The sequence below is a fragment of the Dermacentor silvarum genome, chromosome 9 (assembly GCF_013339745.2).
Source record: "Dermacentor silvarum isolate Dsil-2018 chromosome 9, BIME_Dsil_1.4, whole genome shotgun sequence".
In the NCBI taxonomy this organism is placed as follows: Eukaryota; Metazoa; Arthropoda; class Arachnida; order Ixodida; family Ixodidae; genus Dermacentor; species Dermacentor silvarum.
Window position 1 is genome coordinate 141,712,906 of NC_051162.1, and position 24,865 is coordinate 141,737,770.

General features: G+C 48.2%; 1 protein-coding gene across 2 annotated transcripts in view; it reads left to right on the forward strand.

Moving 5' to 3' along the window:
• Positions 1 to 12,171: 12,171 nt before the first annotated feature.
• Positions 12,172 to 24,865, forward strand: part of LOC119464461 (uncharacterized) — a 67,027-nt gene continuing 54,333 nt past the window's right edge. For both annotated transcript variants that reach the window (XM_037725451.2, XM_049656498.1), the window contains exon 1: positions 12,172 to 12,306. In XM_037725451.2, the coding sequence (XP_037581379.1) occupies positions 12,217 to 12,306 (90 nt within the window). In that variant the 5' untranslated portion in view covers positions 12,172 to 12,216. The remainder of the gene's footprint in view (positions 12,307 to 24,865) is intronic.

Below are 24,865 nucleotides of genomic sequence, written 5' to 3' on the forward strand. Positions count from 1 at the left end.
GCTCGTTCGGTGCTCACTCCAAAAACAGTACCGCCACCTAGTGTCCACTCAAATAGACCCTTAAGCGGGCACCTGGAAAAGGTCTTTGTCCTTGAGATTCCACGAAACAGAATTAGGTTTTATCGTATTTTCGAAGCCCGCCCTTGTGGCTTAGCGGCTATGGTGTTGCTCTGTGGCTTAGCGGCTGAGGTCGCGGCCCGTCCGCTGCAGCCGCATTTCGCTGGGGCCGAAATGCAAAAAACCTCCATGTCCCCGTGCATTGGGAGCACGGTACAGATCCCCTTGGTGGTTGAAGTTATTCCGCAGTTGCCCACTACTATGTGCCTCGTTATCAAATTGTGGTCATGGCACGTAAAAAAAAAACTATTCACAATTCATATATTTCACAATTCGTATATTCTAATTAGAATCCGCAGCTATCATGTCTGCAGCTTGCGTGTAAGTCATACGTAACAAATTGGCTGACGCAATTTACTTTGAGAAATGCAATTACTTAAATGACGCACTTGCTCCGAGGAGAATGACGATGTATGCTGCACATCTGAACACGTGCGTACGCGCGTGATGTACGCGTGCAAATAATGTATCTGTCCTTGATGCGTGAGTGTTGTGCCGGTTGCATGTGTCGCGCAGCGTGTGCTGCGACCGTAACCGACATAATAGAAAGTTTTAGAATTGGGGACCCAATATCTGGAGCCCCAAGCCGCGTTGTGTAAGCTGTTTGTGGGTTCATAGGAGCAGCAGAGTTTCAGAGTTGGTTTAAACGCAGACAGCTTTGGGTTAAGTGCTCGGGACACCGCAGGTGGGGAAAATAAAGAGGTGCTTGAAAGCAAAAAAAGCAAGGAAGAAAAGCTTTTCTTACAAGTGAAAACGAACAGAATTATTTTTGTGGTAAAAAGGGCCAAGCAGTAAAACGTAATATGTTAGCACTACGAATAAAGTATGCCGTTTTAATGACCCAAGCCAGTTTGGGGACCCACGCTTGTTTTAGATTTTTGGGTCTTGGGTCAACGCGTACGCAAGCACCAAGGACTGGCATTGTTTCTGCGCATGCGCACTTGCAGCCCGCAATTTCCTTAGGTACCCAATTCTCAAACTCTCTAATGGCAAACGCTTTCGAAGAACAGTACCGCCCGCTGGCGACCGCGCCCACTCAGACCTCAAACGGCAGCTCGTACAAGCATTTGTTTGAGTTTCCACGTAACAGAAATATGTTTTCTCGTATATTAGAATTACAATCCAAAGTCATCATGTCTGCAGGCAGTGTGTGAGTCATATTTTACGAATTGTTTGACGCAATTTACTTTCAACAAATTGAATCGCTTCAATTAGGCAATTGTGCTTGCCGGGGGGCGCCTGCAAGAATGAGCATGTATACTCGTTCCTTACTTTCGTACTAATTATGTTTGCAGATGCTTCAATGTACTCTTCCAGGAATTATAAATAATTACACTACAAAAGGTATAGATGTGTCTCATTTAAGTATCGCAGAATTAGCGGCTCTTTTTGTTGTATACTACTATGTAGCAATTTATTTAAGTGTAGAAGATTGCAGCAGGTTTTTTTGTTGTATAAGCTATGCATAAACCATGTTTTCAGTTTTGCTTTATGGCTTGATCTTTACGTAAAACAACGTGACAGATTTTGTTAAGTGCTATGATATTGTGATGTCCTTCAGCCGCTGCCATTGTTCACAAAGGGGGCAGAGGATCCCTCAAGCCGTTATTTGAACGGCTTTTCCCTCCGCCTCCTGTTACAATGTACTGTGACGAAGCAAATACAGCAATCAATTATTCAATCAATCAATCAATCAATGTATACTACAGTTCCACACCCGTGCGTGCGCGCGTCATGTGCGTAGCTTGCAATGTTGGTGTTTGTCCAAAGTCGTCTAATGTCGGCACTAGCTTCGCCGCACATCCACTTTCACGGGGTGGAATGGAGGCGGATTTTGTAGGTCGTGTGGTGTTGTGGCTGCTTCCAGCACGGGCGCGCAGCCAGAACCCTTATTCTGCGCTGCTGTACGTAGGAGAGGGAAAGCAAAAAAAGGAGAGGCTGGGAGGTCAACCAAACGAACGCCTGGTTTGCTGCCCTACACTGCGGGTTTAGGGAAAGGGGTAATAGAAAGAAGAGAGTGCGCACTGAGTGCAAATGGGAGAATGCACAGGGACACTATAAGCGGTCTCTCAAACCGTTGCACTTCAAGTACTGTTCTAATTGCACGAATCGATTTCTGTGCCAGTGACGGAAGTGGCTGAGATTTTTGACTCAGAGAACGGTTTGGGATTCATTTGGTTTAAGTTTGTCCGGAGAGAAAGGCGTTGTATGTCGCAGCGAGGAAAGATTAGAGGTGTCTTCAAAAAGAAACCGAACTTTTGCTATAACATCTTAATTGCTTATTTTACAATATTTTAAGCAATGTCCGTCTCAAAGTAGTCCCTTCTACTGGCAATACACTGTTTCCATTGTTTCTATCACTTTTCGAAAGCCTCCTGGAACGCACTTTCTGAGATGTCGCGCAGGTCTCTTATTGCATTATCCTGAATCTCATCTGTGGTTTGAAAACGCGGCGTCCTTTCAAAGTGGTTTTAATTTTGATGAACAGGAAAATGTCTGCAGGGGCTAGGCACGGAGAATATGGTGGATGCGGCACAACGGGAGTGTGATATTCTGCTAGATACCTGTGGACAAAAAGCGACGCGCGATCCGGCGCATTGTTGTGATGCAACATCCAGGTCTGGTTTTCCCGCAATTCAGCCCCCTTACTGCGCGCAGCATCCCTCAAACGTTCTAGAATTGCTTGGTTGACTTCCATATTTACCATCTGATCATGTGGGACAAATTGCTGATGCACACTGTCTTTGTTGTAAAAAAATACAACCAACATTAGCTTCCTCGTCGATCAAGTCATCCGTGCTTTTTTTGGACCAGGAGACCGTTTGGCCACCCACTGCGACGACTGCACCTTCGTTTGAATATCATAGCCATAAACCCGCGTCTCACCGCCTCTTATGCTGTTCTTAAGGAAAGTTTCATTGTCATTGGCAGTGACAAGCAGTTCCTAGCTGATTTCAACATGGGTCTGTTTCTGTGCGTCAGTCAGCAAATGTGGCACCAATTTTGCACTGACACGACGCATCTCAAGTTTGTAACTCAAAACCTAATTCTATGATCCTAGGGTAATGCCCACTCCGTCAGCAACTTCTCGGACCGTTAAACGACGACCTTCCATGACTCACAGCACGAACTCTTTCGACATGGTCATAGTCTGTTGATGTGGAAGGTCGTCCAGGCTTCGGATCGTCACCAACTGACATTCTGACGTGTTCAAAACGCTTCAACCACTCATAGCACTGCGTGCGACTGATACAGTCCTGCCCGTCTGCTTGCCTAAGCAATTGAAACGTCTCTGTAAAAGTTTACCGAGTTTCTAGCAAAATTTCACAACACACATTGTTCTTAAAGATCTTTCATTGTCACCTTTGCAATAATCCAACGAACAGCTTCTGCATGTGCTCACTTCAGCGGCTGTAGCTCGCCAACTAACGGTCACAGCGAAACGCGGCAAATCTCCATTTGTTGCCCAACATGCCAAAACGTGCGCTCAGTAGCCGCAGATTTCTCCTCTGCCAGTTGGCGCCCTATTTCAAAAGTTGAGTTCCTTTTTTAAGCACACATATACAAAATAGGTGCGTTCTGGTTTCCTCGTACCAACAGGAGTCGCACGTCTGGCTTTCATCCATTCCCATACGATAGGAGTAAGCGACTGTACGTATCTCAGTATGGTCTCAAGATCCCTGTATATTGTTCTATCGATTTCAAACTAAGAGAGTCAATTTATTTGCCGCAACGCACTCATCCTAAACCTTTGGTATTTTCGGATCCAACGCACATGCCCACACTGCCCCATCTGTTACGAATTACTGAAACAATCATCAAATGCTTTTCCCCAGGCCGCTGTTTTTATTCTTGATAACGCCAGAAAATTGAGCCTGATGCCACCAACGCTCAAAAATCTAGTCGGAAGCGCACAATCTTGTCGCGCACCTTTTGTGATGTACCGTAGCGCTGCTGTGTTTTATGTAGGACAGTTCTTCTTTAATTTTAAAGGCACAAGTGCGCGGTTGGACACAAGTTTTTGTGAACAGCGCTTGCGTCCAGAAAACGTGTTGCGAAGTTCTCATTTGCTTTATAAGAAGGGTATGCTGCACCGTGAATGTCCCGGCTGCATTTCTTTAAAAGCATCAAATTAAAAAAAGTAGACCAATGTAAATCTTGCTGCGATTATTGTTATCATTCGAGTGTTCAGATGGTACCATCTTGGTACGGAATAATTTGAGCAGTTATGTGGTAATTAACAAAGCTGCTTTAATTACCTTTTCATAAATTTGATATTAGGGGACTAAAGCAAATCAGTAGTTTGGAGCCTCGAGATTTCCTAGCGGAGCGAAGAACGTTTCATTAACATGCTTCTGTAAAACCTACGCCAGCAAATGTTACACTCTCTCAAAGCGTCACTGACGCGGAAAAACAAAGGTTTTCACTTGATGGAACATGCTATATTGGTGCGTGTGAGGACGGGACACGTAAAGAATGCACACAGGACAATCCCCGAACTTCAACTGAACTCTCTGTGTCCCGTCCTCACACGCGCCGTTATAACATATTTCATCAAACCAGCAACCAAATAGCCAGTCTGAGTCTCTCAACGGCTTTAATGTCGACCTCACCACGCCCAGCCTTTCATGATGTTGTCATTGTCATCAATGACCACGGGATCGAATCCCGGCTCCGGCGGCCGCATTTCGATGAGGGCAAATGCAAATAAATGCCGCTCCGCTAAAGTGAAACCTGGGGAGGTGCGAAGCATGCAGGGATGCACCGTTAATGGGCTCATACTGCCTTAAGCAATGGCTCAACCCCGTAAACCCAGCCTCCCCATTACGACGACAGAATAGAAGTGAAATTCTACGCTGGAATGATGAACGGCCACACAGAGAGCTGTGGAAGACGACGAACGCTGGAACAGTGGCACGAGCGCGTGCCGAGCGCGAGCACGCACCGCTTGCTTCAACTCAGGCAGCTGTGGAAGACAATGACGACGACGACGAACGCGGCAGCTGTGGAAGATACGGTGGCACTAGCCGCGGGCGTACTACGACGAAGACGACAATTACAATAGGAGACGCCGACAGCCCGAGCGCATAAGGTGTTTCGAGCGCGAGCACGAGCCGCTTGCTTGCCATGACTACGACGATGACGACGATTACGACAGGAGACGCCGACAGCCCGGGCGCATAAGGTGCTTCGCACCTAAAACGTCCATGCACCGTGTATTGGGTGCATGTTAAAGAACCTCGGGTGTTCTAAATTATTCCCGAATCTCTCACCACGGCGTGCCTCGTGCTCCAATTTTGGTTTTCGCATGTAAAATCCCAGAATATAATTGTCATGAATAGCATGGCTCCGCGAGCACGTTCCTAGCGGCCAGCCCGCTTTGTTTTTGTTTTTACTCATTTTGTTTTTATTGCGAAAGCGCCCGAGGGTCGCGCGCTTTCACGGAAAGAAAACGCGATGCCTTTCGTCGTGCGAAAGTCCATGGGGGGATGGAAGGGAGGGAGGGTAGGCGACGTTTAGCTGCGGCACCAAATGTGTATCTTGCGACTGGGCGCAAGGGGAACTGGCGACTCAATCTCCCACGCGAAAGGAGGAAAGCGGGAAGCCAGCGCGGGAGGGAGGGGGTGCGACTCCTGCTCTACCTGCAACTGCGTACTTGTACTTTGCGCGGCTGCGGGCTGTGGCCCGTACCGTATTTTGAAAGCGATCTCCCCGCGGCTCTTTGCTTTGTATGCGCTGTGCTTTCGCTGCTCGATTCGTTGCTGCTGCCTCGGCTCGTTGCTGCAACCGCGCTTGCTCACTCCGTCGTTTTGACAATGGTTGGCTGCGGTCATCGAGTGTGATCTATTTATGTTTGCTTGTGCGCGCTGACACCAGGCTTGTTAATTAAGTTAGTGAGCGAATGTGTCCAAGTTTATGCAGCCGATAAAACTACTATCCTTACTCCGTGTAGCTCTCTACTAATTTCCTACGCCATTGATGCTTCGCCTTTCGGGCGAAACTGCGATTTTTTTCGAAGGCAAGCAGTTTAAAGTTTTAATGTCAATACAGCAGCGAACTTCAACCACCTAAAGCTTGCTTGGTCGCAGAAGCGATGCACGATGCAATGTTAGGGGCAGATTTAGTGCATCAAAAAAATTATGGGGTTTTACGTGCCAAAACCACGGTATGATTATGATGCCCGCCGTAGTGGGGTACTCCGAAAAGTTGGACCACCTGGGGTTCTTTAACGTGCACCTAATTTAGTGCCTTGCTGGCATCCAGACAATGCGCTGCCTGCCGAGGGAAGGAAGACAACGAAGGCGAACAGTTAGACAGCTCCTCAAGGAGCCGCGCCAATGGTGATGCTGATATTGCGACGAAACATGGGACGGCGATCTTGACGACTGCGGCGCTTTTTCTTTCGAGTCAGTTTCACTTTCAAACAGAGATAATGCTTTAAATGCAGTGTCATTTGCTATTGTCTCGTGGATTTAAATATGGGCTTAAAAAATCTACTTGCGATTTGTCTCCGAGAGTAGGTGTAAGCAAGTAAACATATACTTAAACATACCCTCACACACGCAATATGCACGCGTAGATATGCATGTGCACACCAACAGGCACACATATGTTCACACGCGTGCATGCTGAAACACGAATACACACGCTCGCATACGTACACATTCATACGCGTCCACGCATGCACCGCAAGCACGCAAGTACAGCCACAGCTGGCGCGCGCACGTACATACTAACATGCGCGTACTCGTGCACGCACACGCAAATGAACGCATGCACACACGCCACGAATGAAAATTCAAATTCGGAGGCAGATGCATGCGCGCACCTACAACCATACACACGCGCGCTCAAGACGTGCACGCAGATAGTCACTCTCTTTCCACTCCTGCTGCATCTCAAATAGAGTAGAACGCGATAGCGTTATCGGGCCCCGTTCGTATCGCATCGTTCGCATATGGCAAGTAGGCTTCATTCACTGCAACGCTGAACGTGGGAAATCCAGCTTACAAAGACCAAGCTTATACCGATCCCCTTAAAGTCGGCTTCACTTTCAAACTGAAATGCATTGCTAGAAAGACGTTTTTCCAGGGGCAATTTAAGTGGTCTTACAATAAAATGTGAAGGCCCTAGCACCTTTCTTATTTTATTAATTGTTTGCTATTGCCCCGACGTGTGCAGGTCTGGTATAAATGCTGGAAAAGGGTTTGTGTTTGAGTTTCCTCGCAGCAAAATTACAATCCGACGCCGATTGGTAAACAATCCTACGGCGTATCCAACGCCGAATACGACTTTACCATTTTTCTGACGGATTTCGAGTGAGAAATTCAATTTTTGTTCACCAAAACCTTGCACCACGGGAAGGGCCTGCGCGGTCGATGTGGTTGGATGATTTTATCCGCCACCCGCGATCACACGCTGGTTGCCGGCGCCTGATTTTCTGCTGATCGCGTTAAAACCTACGTGTGCAGACAGACTGAATAACACTCCCTCTGCCATTACCGTTCCAACGTCACGTGTAATAAATCGCTTTGCCGTTTAGATTTGGCGCTTCTACAAGTAATTATGCCGTCTGCCGGCAGGATGCAAACAATTTGCTCCTGTCGTGTGACTTCACCACTCAACCCCGATCATAATACTGCTTTAGGTCAGCACCAATGTTAGGATTAAGTACCGTAAATTCCTATGTTGTTACAAAGGAGTACTTATTCGGCGCTGTCAGTTGAAACTTGTTGATACTCGGCCGATATTTTAAAATATAATTTCCGACAAATTGGACATTATGGCAAACATTCTCCAAAAACAGTAGTAGCTGCCCGTTGCATCTGCCGCAGAGCGTGTGCTGCGACCATAATCGCCATTATTAGGGCGAAAGTCCTTAGGTATCGATTTTCGCAGTACCCTTGGCGCATCCTTGGCGGGGGAGCTTGGCAAAAGTGCGCCGTGACGAAAAATGGCCGATGCCGCGATGAGTAAAATCACTTCAACAATCAAATGCTCGGATTGACGTCAAATTTCTTAGGGAGGTTCCTGTAAACAAAGTAAATTAGTGGCTCTGAAAAGAAAATTCGGTACGTTTCGGTATGGGTGGGAATCGAACCCAGGCCTCCGGGGTGGTGCGAGGTGAGCATCCTGAAGCCACGGCTGCTTGACAGTTCTGGCTTACTAAGGGCGTGCCTAGTGCATGCCTGATTGCACACGTCACGTGGTCATAGAGACACGGTTGTGCCACTGCTCGCGCGCTCGTCGTCGTTTTCTTCCACAGCTGGCTCTGACGCAGCTCATCATGCCAGCGTTCCTACACTGCCCCTCCCACTGCGAAGGCGCTGACGGCACTGGCCCACTACCAGTAAGTGCGGCGATTTCGGTGAGTTCTGTCGTGTGCCACGATGGACAGTTGCACAATTCTTCATAAACGTATCTTAATCGGGACAAACATTTGTGCGCCATCAGGCTTTTGCCATAACGTTTTACAAACGTGTAACACTTGCCTAATTTTGGGAAACATTGTCCAAGAATGGCACAGCAAACTATACGGCCGTGGACACTCAGCCAGACCTCAAACATCAGCAGGAAAAGGGCTTTGTCTTTATGTTTACGAGTAACATATCTATGTTTTCTCGTATATTAGAATACCAGTCCGAAGCTATCATGTCTGCAGCTTGTCTGTAAGTTGTACTTTACGTATTTTTCTGCCACAATCATTCTGACGCATCAATGTTATACGCTTTTAGCGAAAGAACTGTTTTCTTGTAGCAGTATTTTTCGCTAAAATTGTTTTGCTCGGAGAAGCAAGGGTGCGGACGGAAATTTAGGCGCATGCAAGTCAATCGGTGCATTGTGATTAAAATGGCCACCAAAAAATTGTCGCAGTTCCGCCTGAAATCAGAAACATCGATTGCGATAGCAAATTATTATACCGTTGTAATACGAAGTGAGGATAGTGATCCTATCGGCTGCATAAACTTGCAAACACTCGCTTACTAACTAAATCAATAAGCATTGTGTCACGCGCGCACAGGCAAACATCCAACTTCCAACACATCCAACTTAATGTACCGTCAACCGCAAACGTTTTGCACGCAGGATCTGCCAAGCAGCTGAATTCTCACGACTCGTGGCCACACAGCCTAGAGCACTGCACGGGCTCGGGCTTACCCGAAAGCCCGGGCCCGGCCGGGCCGGGTAGAGCAGTTTTCTCACGGGCTCGGGCCGGGCTCGGGCACGGCGTGTGCTTTTTGACCCGGGCCCGGGCCGGGCTCAGGTTTTTTGACGCGGGCCCGGGCCGGGCTCGGGCTTTCTGCGAGTTATTCTCGGGCTTCTCAACTCCTAAAAACATGTATTTTTCGGTCTCGGGCCGGGTTCGGGACAGTTTCGAGTCGGGCTCGGGCCGGGCTCGGGCTTAAGGTAAAGGGGTTGCGGGCCGGGCCGGGCGGGTAACGTAGATTATTTCCGGGCCCGGGCCGGGCCCGGGTCTCGCCATAAAAGTTTTGATCGGGCTCGGGCGGGCCGCCCAATGTGCAGTGCTCTAACACAGCAAAATCGGCCCGTGCAGTGCTCTAACACAGCCTCGAAATAAATGTTACAGCATTTAGTAGGCTTCGCTACCTACACAGTGATTCAGTAAATTAGAAGTGTCATGCCTTAAAAGTACCGTAATTCACATTTTCGGGGGAAACCGCATCCCGTAAACCGTTGCGTACGGGTGCAATCGCTGTCAATACGCTTACGTGAGGAATAGCGGCAGCAGTAGCGAGCGAATTGACCTTCGCACTGCTTGTTGCTTCAGTGCGGACTAAAGGTACAGATGGGCACTTAGACACACACGTTACGTCGCGTTGGCGAGAACGACGCACTGGTGCAGCCAACGTAACCAGACTCGGCCAACGCGCTCCGACGTGCCCGACGTCGAGGTAGCTCTTGCTCCATCCGCGCGTCACTATATATTGTTACCAAGCGATGCTCGAGACAACGCTGAGGACAACAGAGAAGACGATGACGTTCGCTGATGTCGCGCGGACTGGTTTTGCATATCGTATGCCTTGTATGCCAGTGGACGTACTGTAAATATTCTGGAAATATAATTTACAGCTCTCTTTCTCCGTAACAATATTATAGCTTCGCCGTCAGGCGCAGACAGCCGTTCAAAGCAGCATGGGAATCATCCTGCGTATCCTCCGAAGATATCAGCCGATGTGCGTCGTTGAGGGGATGGCATTTCGCAATCGGCATAGCGTGACTGGCAACAAGCGACGCTCGGCCGCGCGCGATAACGTCGGACAATAAACGGGCCTTAAGCGACGAGAACACAGTGCACAGGAAGCTTTGTGCCGTCGGCGAACCTAGACTATCCCCATCGCAAATCGCTTTCAAAATAGGGCCCGAGTCGCCGCACTCGGCCGCGTTATACGTAGCCACCGCCAGAATAGAATGACACCCCCCACTCCGCCCCCCGCTGGTACATTGCTCGCGATAGAAGATAGTGCGCACCCACAACACACGGCGTGCGGCCACGACGTTAGCGGACTTAGACTTTATACGGAACATTACTGCAACGCCGACGGCGAAAATGCGCCTGAAGTGTCCATATACGTAATTGATATCGTAGGAATAAATGAGCGAGCTCCACGATAATCAGGGGTGTTATAATGTAATATTATTCTTTTTACAGGACGACATGATACCAGACACTTAACGACGTTTACCGAAAGCATTAGTTTTTAAGCACTTTGCGGTTCGTGACGTCGTTACTTCAGCATGTCCCGTAGGAGCCGAAATTACGCCTCTTAAATACGCAGCATGGCTTGTCATTAGCTGCAGATTGCATGACACTGATGCAGCTGGCTTTCGTTGACTACTGGTGGTTCACTTGTGGCGTCTTCACTAACAGCGCCATTTGAGATTCTTTTAGTATTAGGGGCCTTCTCACTGCCGTTCTGAGTGCAGGCTCAAAGCCGATACCTGAATAATTGTCAATTTATAGCCGTTGCTATTTGTGACGGCCGCTCCGTCACATGTTTCTTGTATTTCGATGACTCCGTTACGCACGTGGTTCGTCCTTGTTGCGATCACATGGCGTGACCACACTTTATTGATGCTCTCACTAAATTGTCGCTTTCTTTCGCCCCTATCAATGCCACCAAAATACGAGCCTGCTTGTGATACCCTACACCCTATACCCTAACGTTTTAACTGAAATGGCCATACGATAATCTCAAAGGAAAATTTGAAGGGCCCCGTTCGTGGACGTTACGAGTGTTTTCGAGAAATGTAAAAACGTAAAAAAAAGTTTTATAGCGCAATGAATTCCTGCCTATTTCTAACGGAATAGCGGAATTAACTGAAGAATAGCGCAACTCCCACGTCCCTAGCAATGACGTCCGTGAGTGACGTGACTATGTACGCCTCAACGTCGGGCAAGTATGAAGCAAGCAATATCGCAGCTTAATATGGACGCTCGCTTGAAGCTGACCCGACGGTGACGCGTGAACACGGACGTCAATGAAGTGCGTCCTCTAGTATGTGGCAGCTCAGCTCTTCGGAACTTCAGTTTTGGTTTTCTGTGTGAAAATGGCAGCAACTTTTTTACGCTGTAAAAATTAACAGCGCCAACTTTTTCCATGTCGGCAAACAGCAATGAGCTTACGTGCTTCTAGTCATCCACGGCTTTTAATCATCTGGCTCTCTTGGACAAAATGTTTTGGCCTAATTTCCATATTTCGCATCTATTACCACCCCGACCTATTTTTTAATTAATTATTTTGGTAAGAGCAATGCAGAGGAAATCATTTCATTATTTAATAATTCCTATTCGAAAGAATTTCAAACGCATTTCATGAAACACCTCGCTTACAGAAAACGATCGCTATGAGCATGTGCGAAACAGGACAGTCAGATAATGTCAGGCACTTTCAATCTGACATTTCAATGTTAACGCACCTACATGACTCAGTGCTTTTTCAACTACACACACAAAAAAGAAAATGCAATCCCATTTATTGCTCTGAAAATTCTGACGTACAAGAAGACATATATGTTGCCCTACCACTGCTTTTCAGTTTCACGGCTTTGCTGTGCGTCGTCTAAAAGTTGTCTATAATGATGTTCATCATCCTTCTTTCATTTCTTGCAATAGGGGCAGCAGACTTTGACTACCACGCCAGGCCAAAATTTTTAGACGTGATAAAGGTAAGAACGTGCATTTTACAATAACCCTAAGGAAAATTTTCATGTGGAAAAACAATTTAGTCCTACCTATGAAGCCGACATTTCATTTTTCTTTCACTGAGGGTGGTGGGACTATTCTTAAAGAAGGACAATGAAAAAAAGTAAAGTGGCGTGAAATGTTTAAATAATTTTGGGCTCATGGCCGAAGCCTAGGCCGGGGCTATGGCCCGCCCCGAATTAACTTCGCAGGACCCTCAATAAAGTTGTTTAATCAATACGCAGCTGGGCTAGCTGAAACAGTTACCAACTGTTGCCAGCAACTTATTTCGTCTATCCATTGTTGTCTGTTGGCAGTGTTCGCAGCCAGTTATAAGCATACGCAGTGATTTCTAGGTACAGCTGATTTTTCACTCCAACAGAAGTTCTGCGCACACTTAACGCAGCAAAACTTGAAGGTGGTAATGGGCTCGATACAAGAATATGATATAATGTCTTGTTGTGCGACAAATGTTGAAACTAGCACATGGTATTGCAAGGAAATGTGAGTGCATCATGTGAGTGTGAATACGTTTCAAATATGTTGTATTGTGACTGTGTGTTGACCATACTACATTCCAGCTATTTACAACTAGGTATTACGTTCAGTAATACACATTGTGCATTTTATATAGGCGAATACATTTTACTGGTATACAAAAACACTCTTGAAGTGTCTTTCATCGCCATTGCACTCTCTCGCATGATTAAGGAACGGGAAGAGGGTTTACGGATGCGTTCGCGCGTTTGCTGGGGCCTACTGCAAGGTCCGGCTGAAACAATAACACTTTAGGAAAACTTTCAGTATACCGCACAATAAACAAATTTTAAACATTGCCCAAGAGTATTAGCACATGATGTCGTTCTGCCTTGTTGGCGCGGCGTCCTACTGTTTCATTGTTTCCATGGCAGTTCCCCCCCCCCCCCCGCACATGTTGACGGTTGCTGCATTGCCGTGTTCTGGACATGTGGGCTCCTTTGGTATATGTGCTGCCAATTTAGATGTCCCTTGTCAAACACTGCACACGGTGTGGCATAAAAGCAAGTATACACGCGCACTGGCCCACGCTGTGACCACATGTTGCACGATTGGCACACACGCCTTTGATGATAATTGCGGAAGTGCCTATGATTAGCTAAGCATGCGAGGATTGAGTGCAGTGATCATTTGGGGAATCAAGGAAATTGTGGAACAGCCAAGATTTTGACATGAATTCTCAGTGATCAAGAGAACCAGGTCCAAAACGAAGACAACGATAAACAGTCGGCTACGAAGCGTATCTCATGAAAAAAAAATAGGAAAAATGGACCAATATCGGCAAATTACGAAGCTGACAGCACAAATACAAGTGTATTGGTGCAACTGGGAATGATGGAAGGTCGTCCAGTGGTGCGGGCGCTAAAGGTGCTCTGTCGGGTTTCGTGCACGAATCACCTGTACTTAACAAGACCAGGACTACTAGGTAAAGCCCTGTCAACGCCATTCCTACAATAAGCTGCCGCTCAATTTCGCCAGGCCACCACGTTTCTCTTTGAGGCAGGATGGACGCCTGCGCCTGTTGCAAGAATACCGGCTGTCGGCAAGCGAAGCTTACAAGAGTTATAATGACTAGAGAGAAAAACGCACACTTATCTACTCGTACAACAATTTCGAAATGGGCAGAAGGGAGCACCATGAAATAAACAAAGTGGAAAGTGAAGCATTGTGACACCGTCAATAAACAAAATGTTATGCCTCCCGGTGGTGCAGCCAAAAGGACACAGATGGACAATATTTTGTTGACAGACGGCGCCATAAAACTCCACTTTCCACTTGGTTGACTTCAAGGTGCTCACTGCTGTCCGTTTCTGAGTTTGTGCAAGTAGATGCAAATGCATTGTTTTTTTTTATTCTCCTTTCCTTTGGTATCGTTTTATATATTAACGCATACGCGTTAAGGGTCCCGTGTCGCAGGAAATCTGGTGTCGGTGTCGGCATCCCGAGCCACGCAGACCCTCCGCATGGCGCATAGTCGTTACTAAACTAATAGAATTTTTCGAAGTAAATACGACAGAAAATTTGTAAAGTAGTACTTACGCACAACCTACAGACATGATAGCGTAGGATTGTAATTAGAATATACGATAAAACATAATTCTTTTACGCAGAAACTCCAACACAAATCCCTGTTCCAGCTGCCGTTTGACGGCTGTCTTAGGGGGACATGCGCGCCCCGCTCGGTTCCTTACAATACCATCCAGATGGCGCTCGCCTCCGCGGTAGCAACAGATCTCGCCGTGTGGGGTATAAAAAAGATAACCAGAAAGCTAGCATTCGTGCATAGCTTTCGCCGCCAGCATTTGCAGATAAACATTATCGTTACATAATATGCCGTTGTCGGGAATTGCGAGAAGCAGTCGGGGATCTTTGGATGCAATCGCGTTCCACTCTTAAAGGCAAAGCTTAAGCGTCGTCCTCCAAGTTTTTAAGCCTTTAGTAGCACGCCAGAGCTTTTGCTCTGCTAACCTCTCCACCCATCATCAAAATTTACCTCGGCAGCGTGCAAGTATTTAACTACTAGTTGATGCCACGGTTTCCTTGTCATGCATCCTTGTAATACAATTATTATGTGCACAGTAGGTGGTCTAGGCTTTGTTATTAAAGTTCAACGGCAGTGCCTGTTCAAGAAACTGTTACCTTGGGCTAGCGGTCTGGCATGAAGCAGCACCAAGATTCTGAGTAGTTGAGCTCAGAGGACCCAAATGCAAAATACAATGTTTTCTTGTTCACTGCAGTATGTTGTTATTGTCTCTCGCCTTGGACATATTGTTACCAGAATAACGTTTATATAGGGAGCATTGCTATATGCAAGGTTAGGACAAGCAGCGGCGACAGATGCAAGGCTGTCGCGCCTCTCTGGCCACTTCGTCGCCGTCGTCTTCGTCCGACCGACAGTAGCAGCCCCTTCACGGTCTCGTGGCACCCCCCCCCCCCCCCCGGGGCGAGAGCGCCAACCCGGTGCTTGCTACGACGGACCAGAGGGTCCAGTTACGTACGGCTTAAGTCTCGCAACGTGCACAATAGCAGAGGGCGGGGGCGTAGACGGCGCTGGCACGGTGACTGGCTCGATCTCATACGTAACGTCGGTGACTTGACGTAGCACCCTGTAAGGACCATCGTAGCGGGACAATAGCTTTCCGGAGAGACCGATGCGGCGGGACGGAGACCACAGTAGCACGAGGGCACCTGGGGAGTAACAAACGTCTCTGTGGCGACTATCATATACAGGGCTTTTTGGGAAGCCTGAGACACGGTGAGCCGTTCACGAGCGATCTGGCGAGCTGTGTTGGCGTGCGCTATGGCGTCGCGAACGTACGTGGTGGTTGAGCTGACACGAAGTAAAGTATCGAGAGGCAGAGAAGGTTCGCGTCCATACAGGAGATAAAACGGGGAGTATCCAGTGTTGTCATGTCGGGACAAGTTGTAGGCGAAAGTAACGTACGGCAAAGTAGCGTCCCAGTCGCGGTGATCGGCGGAGACGTACATTGAAACCATATCGGTCAGAGTTCGGTTCAGGCGCTCTGTGAGTCCATTCGTTGGCGGGTGATAAGAAGGTGTGAGCTTGTGGGGGGTAGAGCAGGAACATTGGATGTCATCGATGACGTGAGACAAAAAGTATCGGCCTTGATCGGTCAGAAGCTGTCGAGAAGCACCATGATGCAGGATGATGTCATGAAGGAGAAAGTCGGCGATATCCGTGGCGAAGCTGGTTGGGAGGGCACGGGTAATGGCGTATCGCGTCGCGTAGTCGGTCGCGACGGCGACCCACTTGTTGCCTGATGTCGAGATTGGAAAGGAGCCAAGAAGGTCGAGCCCAACACGAAAGAACGGTTCGGCGAGAATGTCTGTAGGATGAAGCAGACCGGCAGGTAACATAGCTGGCCTCTTGTGGCGATAGCATTTGTCGGAGCTAGCGACATATCGTTGGACGGAGCGATAGAGACCAGGCCAGAAGAAACGGCTCCTGACGCGATCATAAGTGCGGGTGACACCAAGGTGACCAGCAGTGGGCTCATCGTGAAGCTGGCGAAGGACATCTGACTACAGATAGGCAGGCACGACAAGGAGGCGTTCAGGGCCCTCAGGATGCATATTATGGCGCTATAAGGTGCCGTCCTGAAGGAAGAACAAGTGGAATGAAGGGTCGGGTGCGGCGGAGTTGAGATGGTTGATTATAGACCGTAAAGCCGAGTCGCGGCGTTGTTCGTCCGTATATTAACGAGGTCCGAAATAGACAAGACGCAGGCGTCGGTGTCTTGCTCGGTGGCGTCAGGGGAATCCACGGAATGTCATGAGAGACAGTCAGCATCTTGATGAAGCTGACCGGACTTGTGCACCACTGAAAACGAGTATTCTTGGAGGCGCAGAGCCCAACGACCAAGGCGGCCTGTAGGGTCTTTGAGCGAAGAAAGCCAACCGAGGGCATGATGATCAATTACGACGGTAAAGGTGCGGCCAAACAGGTAGGGACGAAATTTTGCGACAGCCCAGACAAGAGCAAGACACTCTCGTTCCGTGGTGGAGTAATTCTTCTCCGGTGCGGACAGGAGGCGGCTAGCGTACGCGATAACACAGTCGTGGCCGCTCTGACGCTGAGCGAGGACGGCACAGATTCCATGGCTGCTGGCAGCTGTGCGAAGTTCCGTCGGTGCAGTCGGACCAAAATGCGCTAAAATAAGGGAAGTCGTGAGGGCATCTATAAGCGCCGAAAAGGCAGCAGCTTGGGGTGAAGCCCATGTAAAAGCAACGTGTTTTTTGAGGAGCGAAGTAAGGGGACGGGCGCAATGTCGGCGAAATTACGAATAAAACGTCGGAAATAGGAGCACAATCCTATAAAACTGCGTACGTCTTTAGCCGAACAAGGTACAGGAAAATGCTTCACGGCGCGAACTTTTTCAGGATCGGGCTGGACACCTGTCGCGTTGACGAGATGGCCAAGTACGGTTATTTCACGGTGTCCGAAACGGCATTTTGAGGCGTTGAGTTGGAGACTGGCACTGCGGAATACCTCGAGAATGGCGGAGAGGCGCTAAAGATAGCTGTCAAATGTTGGCGAAAAAACAATGACATCGTCAAGGTAGCACAAGCAGGTTGACCATTTCAAGCCACGAAGAAGCGAATCCATCATGTGCTCGAATGTGGCCGGCGCATTGCAAAGGCCGAAAGGCATCACTTTAAAGTGATAGAGGCCATCGGGTGTTACGAATGCGGTTTTTTCGCGGTCCAGTGGGTCAACAGCAATCTGCCAATACCCTGAGCGAAGGTCAATAGACGAAAAATATTGGGCGCCGTGAAAACAGTCGAGTGCGTCGTCGTTACGGGGCAAGGGATATACGTCCTTTTTCGTGATCTTTTTGAGGTGTCGATAATCAACACAAGATCGCCAGGTGTTGTAATTTTTCTTGACCAGCACAACAGGAGCGGCCCAAGTGCTCGAGGAGGATTCAATGATGTTCTTGGTCAGCATTTTATCGACTTCCTTTGGATTATGGCGCGTTCCGCAGCGGAAACGCGATAAGGGCGCCGGTGAACCGGTTGAGCATCACCGTTGTAGATGGAGTGCTGAACAACTGTTGTCTGGCCTAAATGACGATTTTCTAGATCAAAGATATCCGAATACGACAGCAAGACCCGGCGAAGATCCTCTGCTTGCGTATGCGGGAGGTCGGCTGATAGGATTTTCTCGAAATTGGCACATAGCGACGAGGTGGCTGTGAGAGAGCCGGAAACAGTTCGAGGGCCGTCGATGGCTAACACAGAAATTGCGCATTCCTGCAACGACGACACGGTGGCAAGCGCTATACCAGCAAGTAGCACGGGGGTAGAAAGACCGAAGTTCAAAAGCGGCCGGCAGGTTTTGCTGTCGCGTACGGTAACCACAGTGTGCGGGAGAACGACAGAGTGCATCAGGACCACGTCGAGAATCGGGGAAACAACGTATTGACCATCGCAAACAGGAGGACAGGGACTTAATGGGACGTACGTGGAGGCTTGCGGTGACAGGTGGAGGAACTCGACAGAACATAAGCGGCTGGGAGTGTCCGATAGTACGTGGGCGTCAAAAGGGAGTTCCAGTTGAATGACACCTGTGGAGCAGTCGATAAGAGTTGAGGGCGTCGAGAGAAAGTCTTGGCCGAGGGTCACGTCGTGGGGTCACTGCGCAAGCACGGCAAGCAAACCAATGGTCTGATGACCAGCAATGCACACTCGGGCAGTGCACATACCAAGAACGGCAGACGAGTTGTCATCAGCGACCCGTACTGTGCTCTGCATTGCGGGCGTAATCACTTTGCGGAGCTGAGTACGGAGAGCAGCGCTCATTATTGAAATCTGCGCTCCGGTGTCTATGAGGGCCGTAACCGTGACGTCGTCCACTTGAATGTCCAGAAGGTTTCGGCGCGTAGGTACAGTCAACAGAGGATTTGTATATCGGGTCACTGATGCAGCGTCACCTCCAGGAACTGCACAGCTTAGTTTTCCGGAGCGTAGGTGCCAGGCCGTGCAGGGGACGATGACCGGTATGGTCGCGGCGATCGAGATCGACGGCCTTGTGGGGACGGTGAGCGGCTAAACCTGGAGTGTGGAACGGCGGCATCGGAAGCATCGGAAGCATGTGGATCAGAGCGAGGGGAAAACCGTCGAATGTTGTCTCCTGGACGACGCCAAGATCCAGTGCTCCAGTTTGAAGGTGACGACCAGCTACTGCGGCAGTGACGGGCAATGTGTCCAAAGCGAGAGCAGTTGAAACATATGGGTCGGTCGTCTGCCGTCCTCCAGTCAGCCGGGTTTCTGTAGCGCGAAGGGTAGACCTGGTTCTGCGTGCCATTTTCAGGGGTACGTTCGGATGTACGGATGGAACAGACGGCCGATGGTAATCCCATAATCGCGAACTCCTGGCGGACGACTGCTCGTAAGAGTGACACGGTGGGCAGGTTGGCTGACTGAACGCCTGGAAGAACGGCCGTAGGAGCTAGAGCTTCGAGTTCGCGGCGGACAATGCGCGTTACATCTTCTGACGCTGTAGCCGGTACAGGCGTCGGTGGGTCTTCGCTTGATGATGTGGCGGCGGTGTTAGGTAGCCGAAGGAACTGGCGGGTAATGCGGTGACTGTTCGCTTGTTCAAAGCGCTGGCATTCCTTAACTATGGCGTCGACCGTCGTACAGTCCTTACACACTAGTAGGTTAAACGCGTCGTCGGCTATTCCTTTCAAAATGTGCGATATCTTGTCATCTTCGGCCATTTTGGCGTCAAATGTTCGACAAAGGGCTAGTACGTCCTGTATGTACGAAATGTACGATTCAGTGGTCGTCTGGATACGAGATCCCAACTCCTTTTTAGCGGCCTGCTGTCGGCCAAATGATCTGCCGAACAACTCACGCAGCTTCGCCTTGCAAGCGTCCCAACTTGTAAGATCTTCTTCATGTTTCCGGTACCACACGCGTGCCGTTCCTTTCATATAGAATATCGCGTTCGCTAACATAACCGTGGGGTCCCACCTGTTGCGGTTCCTGACGGGTTTGTACATGTCGATCCAGTCTTCGACATCCAAGCCATCTGTGCCAGAAAAGGTTCCCGGGTCTTGTGTGTGCAAAAGAATCACAGGATCCGGTGGCTGCTGCACCGTCGGCACTTCACTGTTTATCGCGGAGCAACCAAGATGGCGACCGCTCTGAAGTTCCGTGCTTGGTTGACGGAGCCGGCACGTTGACAGGTTTACCCAGCACCTCCACCAAAAGATGTTACGGGGATAACGTTTATTTAGGGAGTATTGCTACATACAAGGTAAGGACAAGCAGCGGTGACGGATGCAAGGCTGTCGCGCCTCTCTGGCCACTTCGTTGCCGTCGTCTTCGTCCGACCGACAGTAGCAGCTCATTCACTGTCTCGTGGCAATATCTTTAGAGTATGTCACTGGTGTCGTTCGATGTATACTGTTTTTGCAGCGAAGCTACATTGGGCTAGGTTCTGGCGGATCGCGTCCGCGGACAAAACGACGCGTAGAACAACAATTTTCGGCGGCGTATATATCGGTTTATGTATAAAGTGCATTAGCACAGGTGTCAAAACGGATGATGGATGGCCCATTGTTATACCCCTCGCCACCGCCGATGCCTCTTTCACAAGTGTCGCGATACTCGATGGTAGCACGTCGCACCAATCGTGGTGCCCCTTTGTCTTGTGACGTAGAGATCGTGCTGTTGTCACCAGTTGCCCTTTGAACTTGCTTTAGGACGGACGTTCGTTTACCCACACCTTCCACTATCCTGACGATGTCATGCAGTGTGCCGCGGCTATGAACGCTGTGGCTCATACGCTAGTCTATGACGATGGGGCGGACTTGGCGTAGCAAATGCACCACTTATGCATCGCGCCAGGCGAAGACAAGACGCTGATGTCCTTGCTCTTTGACGAACACGCCGAATACGCTCAATATATTCAATAATGATAATATATAGGTTCACTATAGCAATATTCACTATAGCAGACCCACCATAGTCAAAGCTTCGCTGGCTTCCATCTTCACAGTAGTGGAAGGAGGAGAAGGAGGAGGAATAAACTTTATTTGTGTACAGCACATTTGTGCGACCTAGGGGTACACAAATAAAGTTAAGACCTCTCTACCTAGATGACGGCTTCGAATCCTTGGACTCTCGCGGCATCTTCAGCGTGCTGGATTGCCTAGTAAGTTGGTTTTCGGGCGCAGAGCTGAGTAGCGCAGTCTCCCACTACTCTCTGGTCTTGTGCGAATTATTCTGTGTGGGTGTTCCAGGTCAAGCCCAAACGATATGTTGTACGTCCGCCCTTTTTTGACAGAATCTGCATCTATCGGTGCAAAGTTCTGGATAGTAACGGTGGTAGGCCACCGGGTTCGGATATCTATCTGCTTGTAACAAGAGCCATGCCGTCGCTTGCCGTCTACTTAGCGGGGAGTATACCCCGCTAAGTAGACGCGAAGAGCCACCAGCAAAGACGGTCCAGGGTCGGAGGAGTAGCCTTAGACAACGCCTCCTTAGACCTACGACCCAATGTGATGGACAGAAATCCTTGTGACAAGCTCCCTCCGATTGAAAGCGAGGCCGTTCAATGGGACGGCTTCAGAGGCGTCTAGCGTGGCGCTAGACGTGAAAGGTAAGCGCCATGCTCTGGTGCCTACCTCCAGTTATGATTAGACATGGCTTCCGAAACGTCCCTGTGTTTATGTACTTTAAACGTACGAGAATTGGCTGCAAAACGAAAACAGAGTCAAATATATCGCTTAATGACTGATCAGGACCTGGATGTGTTAGCCATCTAGGAAACCAAAATAGCAGGGGAGGAAGATACCACGAGCATGATGCGGTGTTTTATGTCACGGTATTACGCCGTAGTCAGCCATGCAAATGGTGCGTCAGCTGGATGTGTGCTTTTTGTTAAAAAAACTGTCGGGACTGGTTATGCAGGTAACTGTTTCGTCTCCAATAGGAAGGCTCGCTTTATGTGATTGTTTTGTTAAGCGATAAGGAATGGCGGATTTTGTGTGTTTACACCCCAAACGAAGTTGACGCGAGAGAAACTTTCTTTGCCAATGTTAAGCAGTACTTTAGTTCACAAAAGCGTGTTGTTTTAATGGGCGATTTTAATTGCTTGTTGAATGGGCGTGATAAAATGAGAAGTCATGCTTTCAGAGACAAAAGCACAGATTTGTTAACAGACCTAATCAAGGAATATGACTTGGATGACGTGGCTGAATGCCTACAGACGGCTCATCGCATGGAGTATACGCACTGTCAGGGCACTAGCAATGCTTACTTCGACCGGATTTACATTTCATTCGACATGATTCCGAAGTGTAATAATTACGGCGTGATACCAATGTCATTTTCAGACCACTGCCTTGCTAAATGCCAGATAGATACAAAGAAACAAAAAGTTGCAGTTTTAATTGGGATTTATGGAAAATTAATGCGAAGCTCGTAAGCGACAGAACTTTCATTGGTACCGTAAAAAATAAAATATGTGAAATAAACTTTGAATATGCAAGCAATGTGGAAGAACAGTGGGAATGCTGCAAACAATACATTAAAATGAAGGCTCTTGAAAGGTCAAGCTGCATAAGATGAGAAGAAAGAAGAAACTAAAGCGCACTAAGAGCAATTGTGAAGAAATTGGTTGACCTTGAAAGTAGGACGCCTGGTGCATTTAAAGAAGATCTGAAAAAAATAAACAGGAGCTCCAAGTAATACAAGAGGAGAAATACCATGGTGCAGTCGTGTGGGCGAGGGCGGAGCACTAACCGCACGGGAAGTGCCAACGAAAAGGGCGTTAGGGTTAGAAAAGGCACACGCCAGTCCAAATCAAATTCATGAAATTCAGTGGAACGGTAATTTGCTAACTGATAACTTTAGCATAGCAGATTTGTTTTTTCAGCACTACCAAGCACTCTTTTCGCTCCGAAATGTTCACGTGGATAAGTTGAAGAATGCTTTTTTCCATGTCATGCCACAGCTGGACGATGGATCAAAAAGAAAGATTGGAGCAGCCGATATTAGAGGAAGAAATTTAACGAGCTGTAGATAACCTAAATATGGGTAAATCACCCGGAACTGACGGGTTGAGTGCATCTTTTTACAAAGCTTTTAAAAAAGAAATTACCCCAGTCTTTGCCGCAGTTCTTAATGAGGCGTGTGAGCTTAATGTGCTGCCGCCGTCGTATAGCACATCTGATACAGTCCTCATCCCAAAAACTGATCAAACGGAAAAACTAAGACTGCCCACGTCATACAGACCCATCTCATTGGCAAACGTAGACTATAATATCTTAATGAAGATCTTAGCAGCCAGGCTTCAGATTGTTATGCCCGAAATTGTGGGTGACCATCAAACTTGTGGTATAAATGGTCGTTAAGTGGTAAACAACATTCATAATGCTAGATGCGTTCTGGAGTGGTGTGACGCTATGCAGGTTTGTATCACGGTTCTCCAGATAGACGTCGAAAAAGCATTCGACTGTGTTTGGCATGATGTTTTGTTAGCTATATTGGAATACATCAATGTCGGCACTATTATCAGACAAGGTGCAGCCATGGAGTACCAGAACTGCTCCGCACAGTTAATTGGGAACAAGACAATTGGAAAGTCAATTAGTGTGCATCGTTTGGTACGCCAGGGTTGCCCTCTCAGCCCTCTTCTCATCGGTGTGTATATTGAAACACTGTGTCGCTCCATATTGCAGAATGATGCCATTCGCGGTTTTCGCCTGCATGCGTCAGAAGTTAAACTCTTGGCGTATGCAGACGACGTAGCTCTTTTCTGTGACAACAACGAAAGTATTATTGACGCAGTTGGAGTGGTTAAACAATTTAGTGACTTCCCTGGAAGTCCTCTCAATTGGGGAAAGTGCCTAGGGTTCTGGCGCGGAAAATGGCCTTCGAACCCAGACGCTTTTGCCAACATTATGTGGGGAACTACTCCGGTAAATATGTTGGTGTGCCACTGGAATTTCACACAGATAATGATCAGCTGTGGCAACAACAAGTGAAAGAGCTGCGTGAGAAGGTGGACAGATGGAGGAAAGTGGCTAATCTGTCCATCTTCGTCAGAGCAACAGTGTGTAATTTGTTCTTTATCAGTAAAATTTGGTACGCATTGCAGGTGTTATACTGTTCTCGGTTAAACATTCAAAAATTTCACCGCATATTTGCCGTGTTTGTGTGGGCCTCGAGTTGGGAGAGGTGTAGTCGGACTAACCTGTTCAGGCGCGTCAAAGATGCGGGAGTAGGTCTGGGACACCTCTTTGTGCGTTAGCTCGTAAACAGATTTATATTTTTTGGGGACATCGGGGACCCATTTCTTGCGGACTGTGTGTCAGATGAGAATGAGCAAAGCGCTACCACACTTTATTGTTGCCACAAACAATATTCCCGGAACGCTTACGAGGTCCTTTAAGGATGTTGTCTCTACTGTGCGCTTCCTAAGCGTAAGTTTTCCAAAAGATTATCTCAGTTCTGTCCAAATAAAAAAGCTGTATAGGGATCTGTGCGATACTCAATTTCCTGTTCCTTGATATAGATCCCTTTACAGAGGTAGCCAGGGCCAGAATGTAATAAAAACCGTAAAGTGTATCCAAATTCCACCAGGGGTAAAAACGTTTGTTTTAAAGTTCATACAGGAACGCTTTCAGTAAATGCAGTTTTGAAAGAAAAGGATTTTTTTTTATTTTGTACTGCGGGGAACACATTGCTTAATCTGTAAACAACCCGAGACAATTGACCATGTTTTCCAGCATTGTTAGGAAGGAGTGTTCTTATGGGATGTTTTACAAAGGACAGTTACAAAAGAACTCCCACTGGATCCCCACAGTATCGGATATCTAGCGATAGAAAGCGACGATGGGCTTCCTTTTGATCTGGTAATGCTCGTTGGCCTTCACAGCCTCTCGCGCTCTAGGAAGGCTGGCTATTACTGTGACCCAGGCGCACGACCGGCGCGAATGTACTTCCGAGAGAGTATAAACGCCTTTCTGG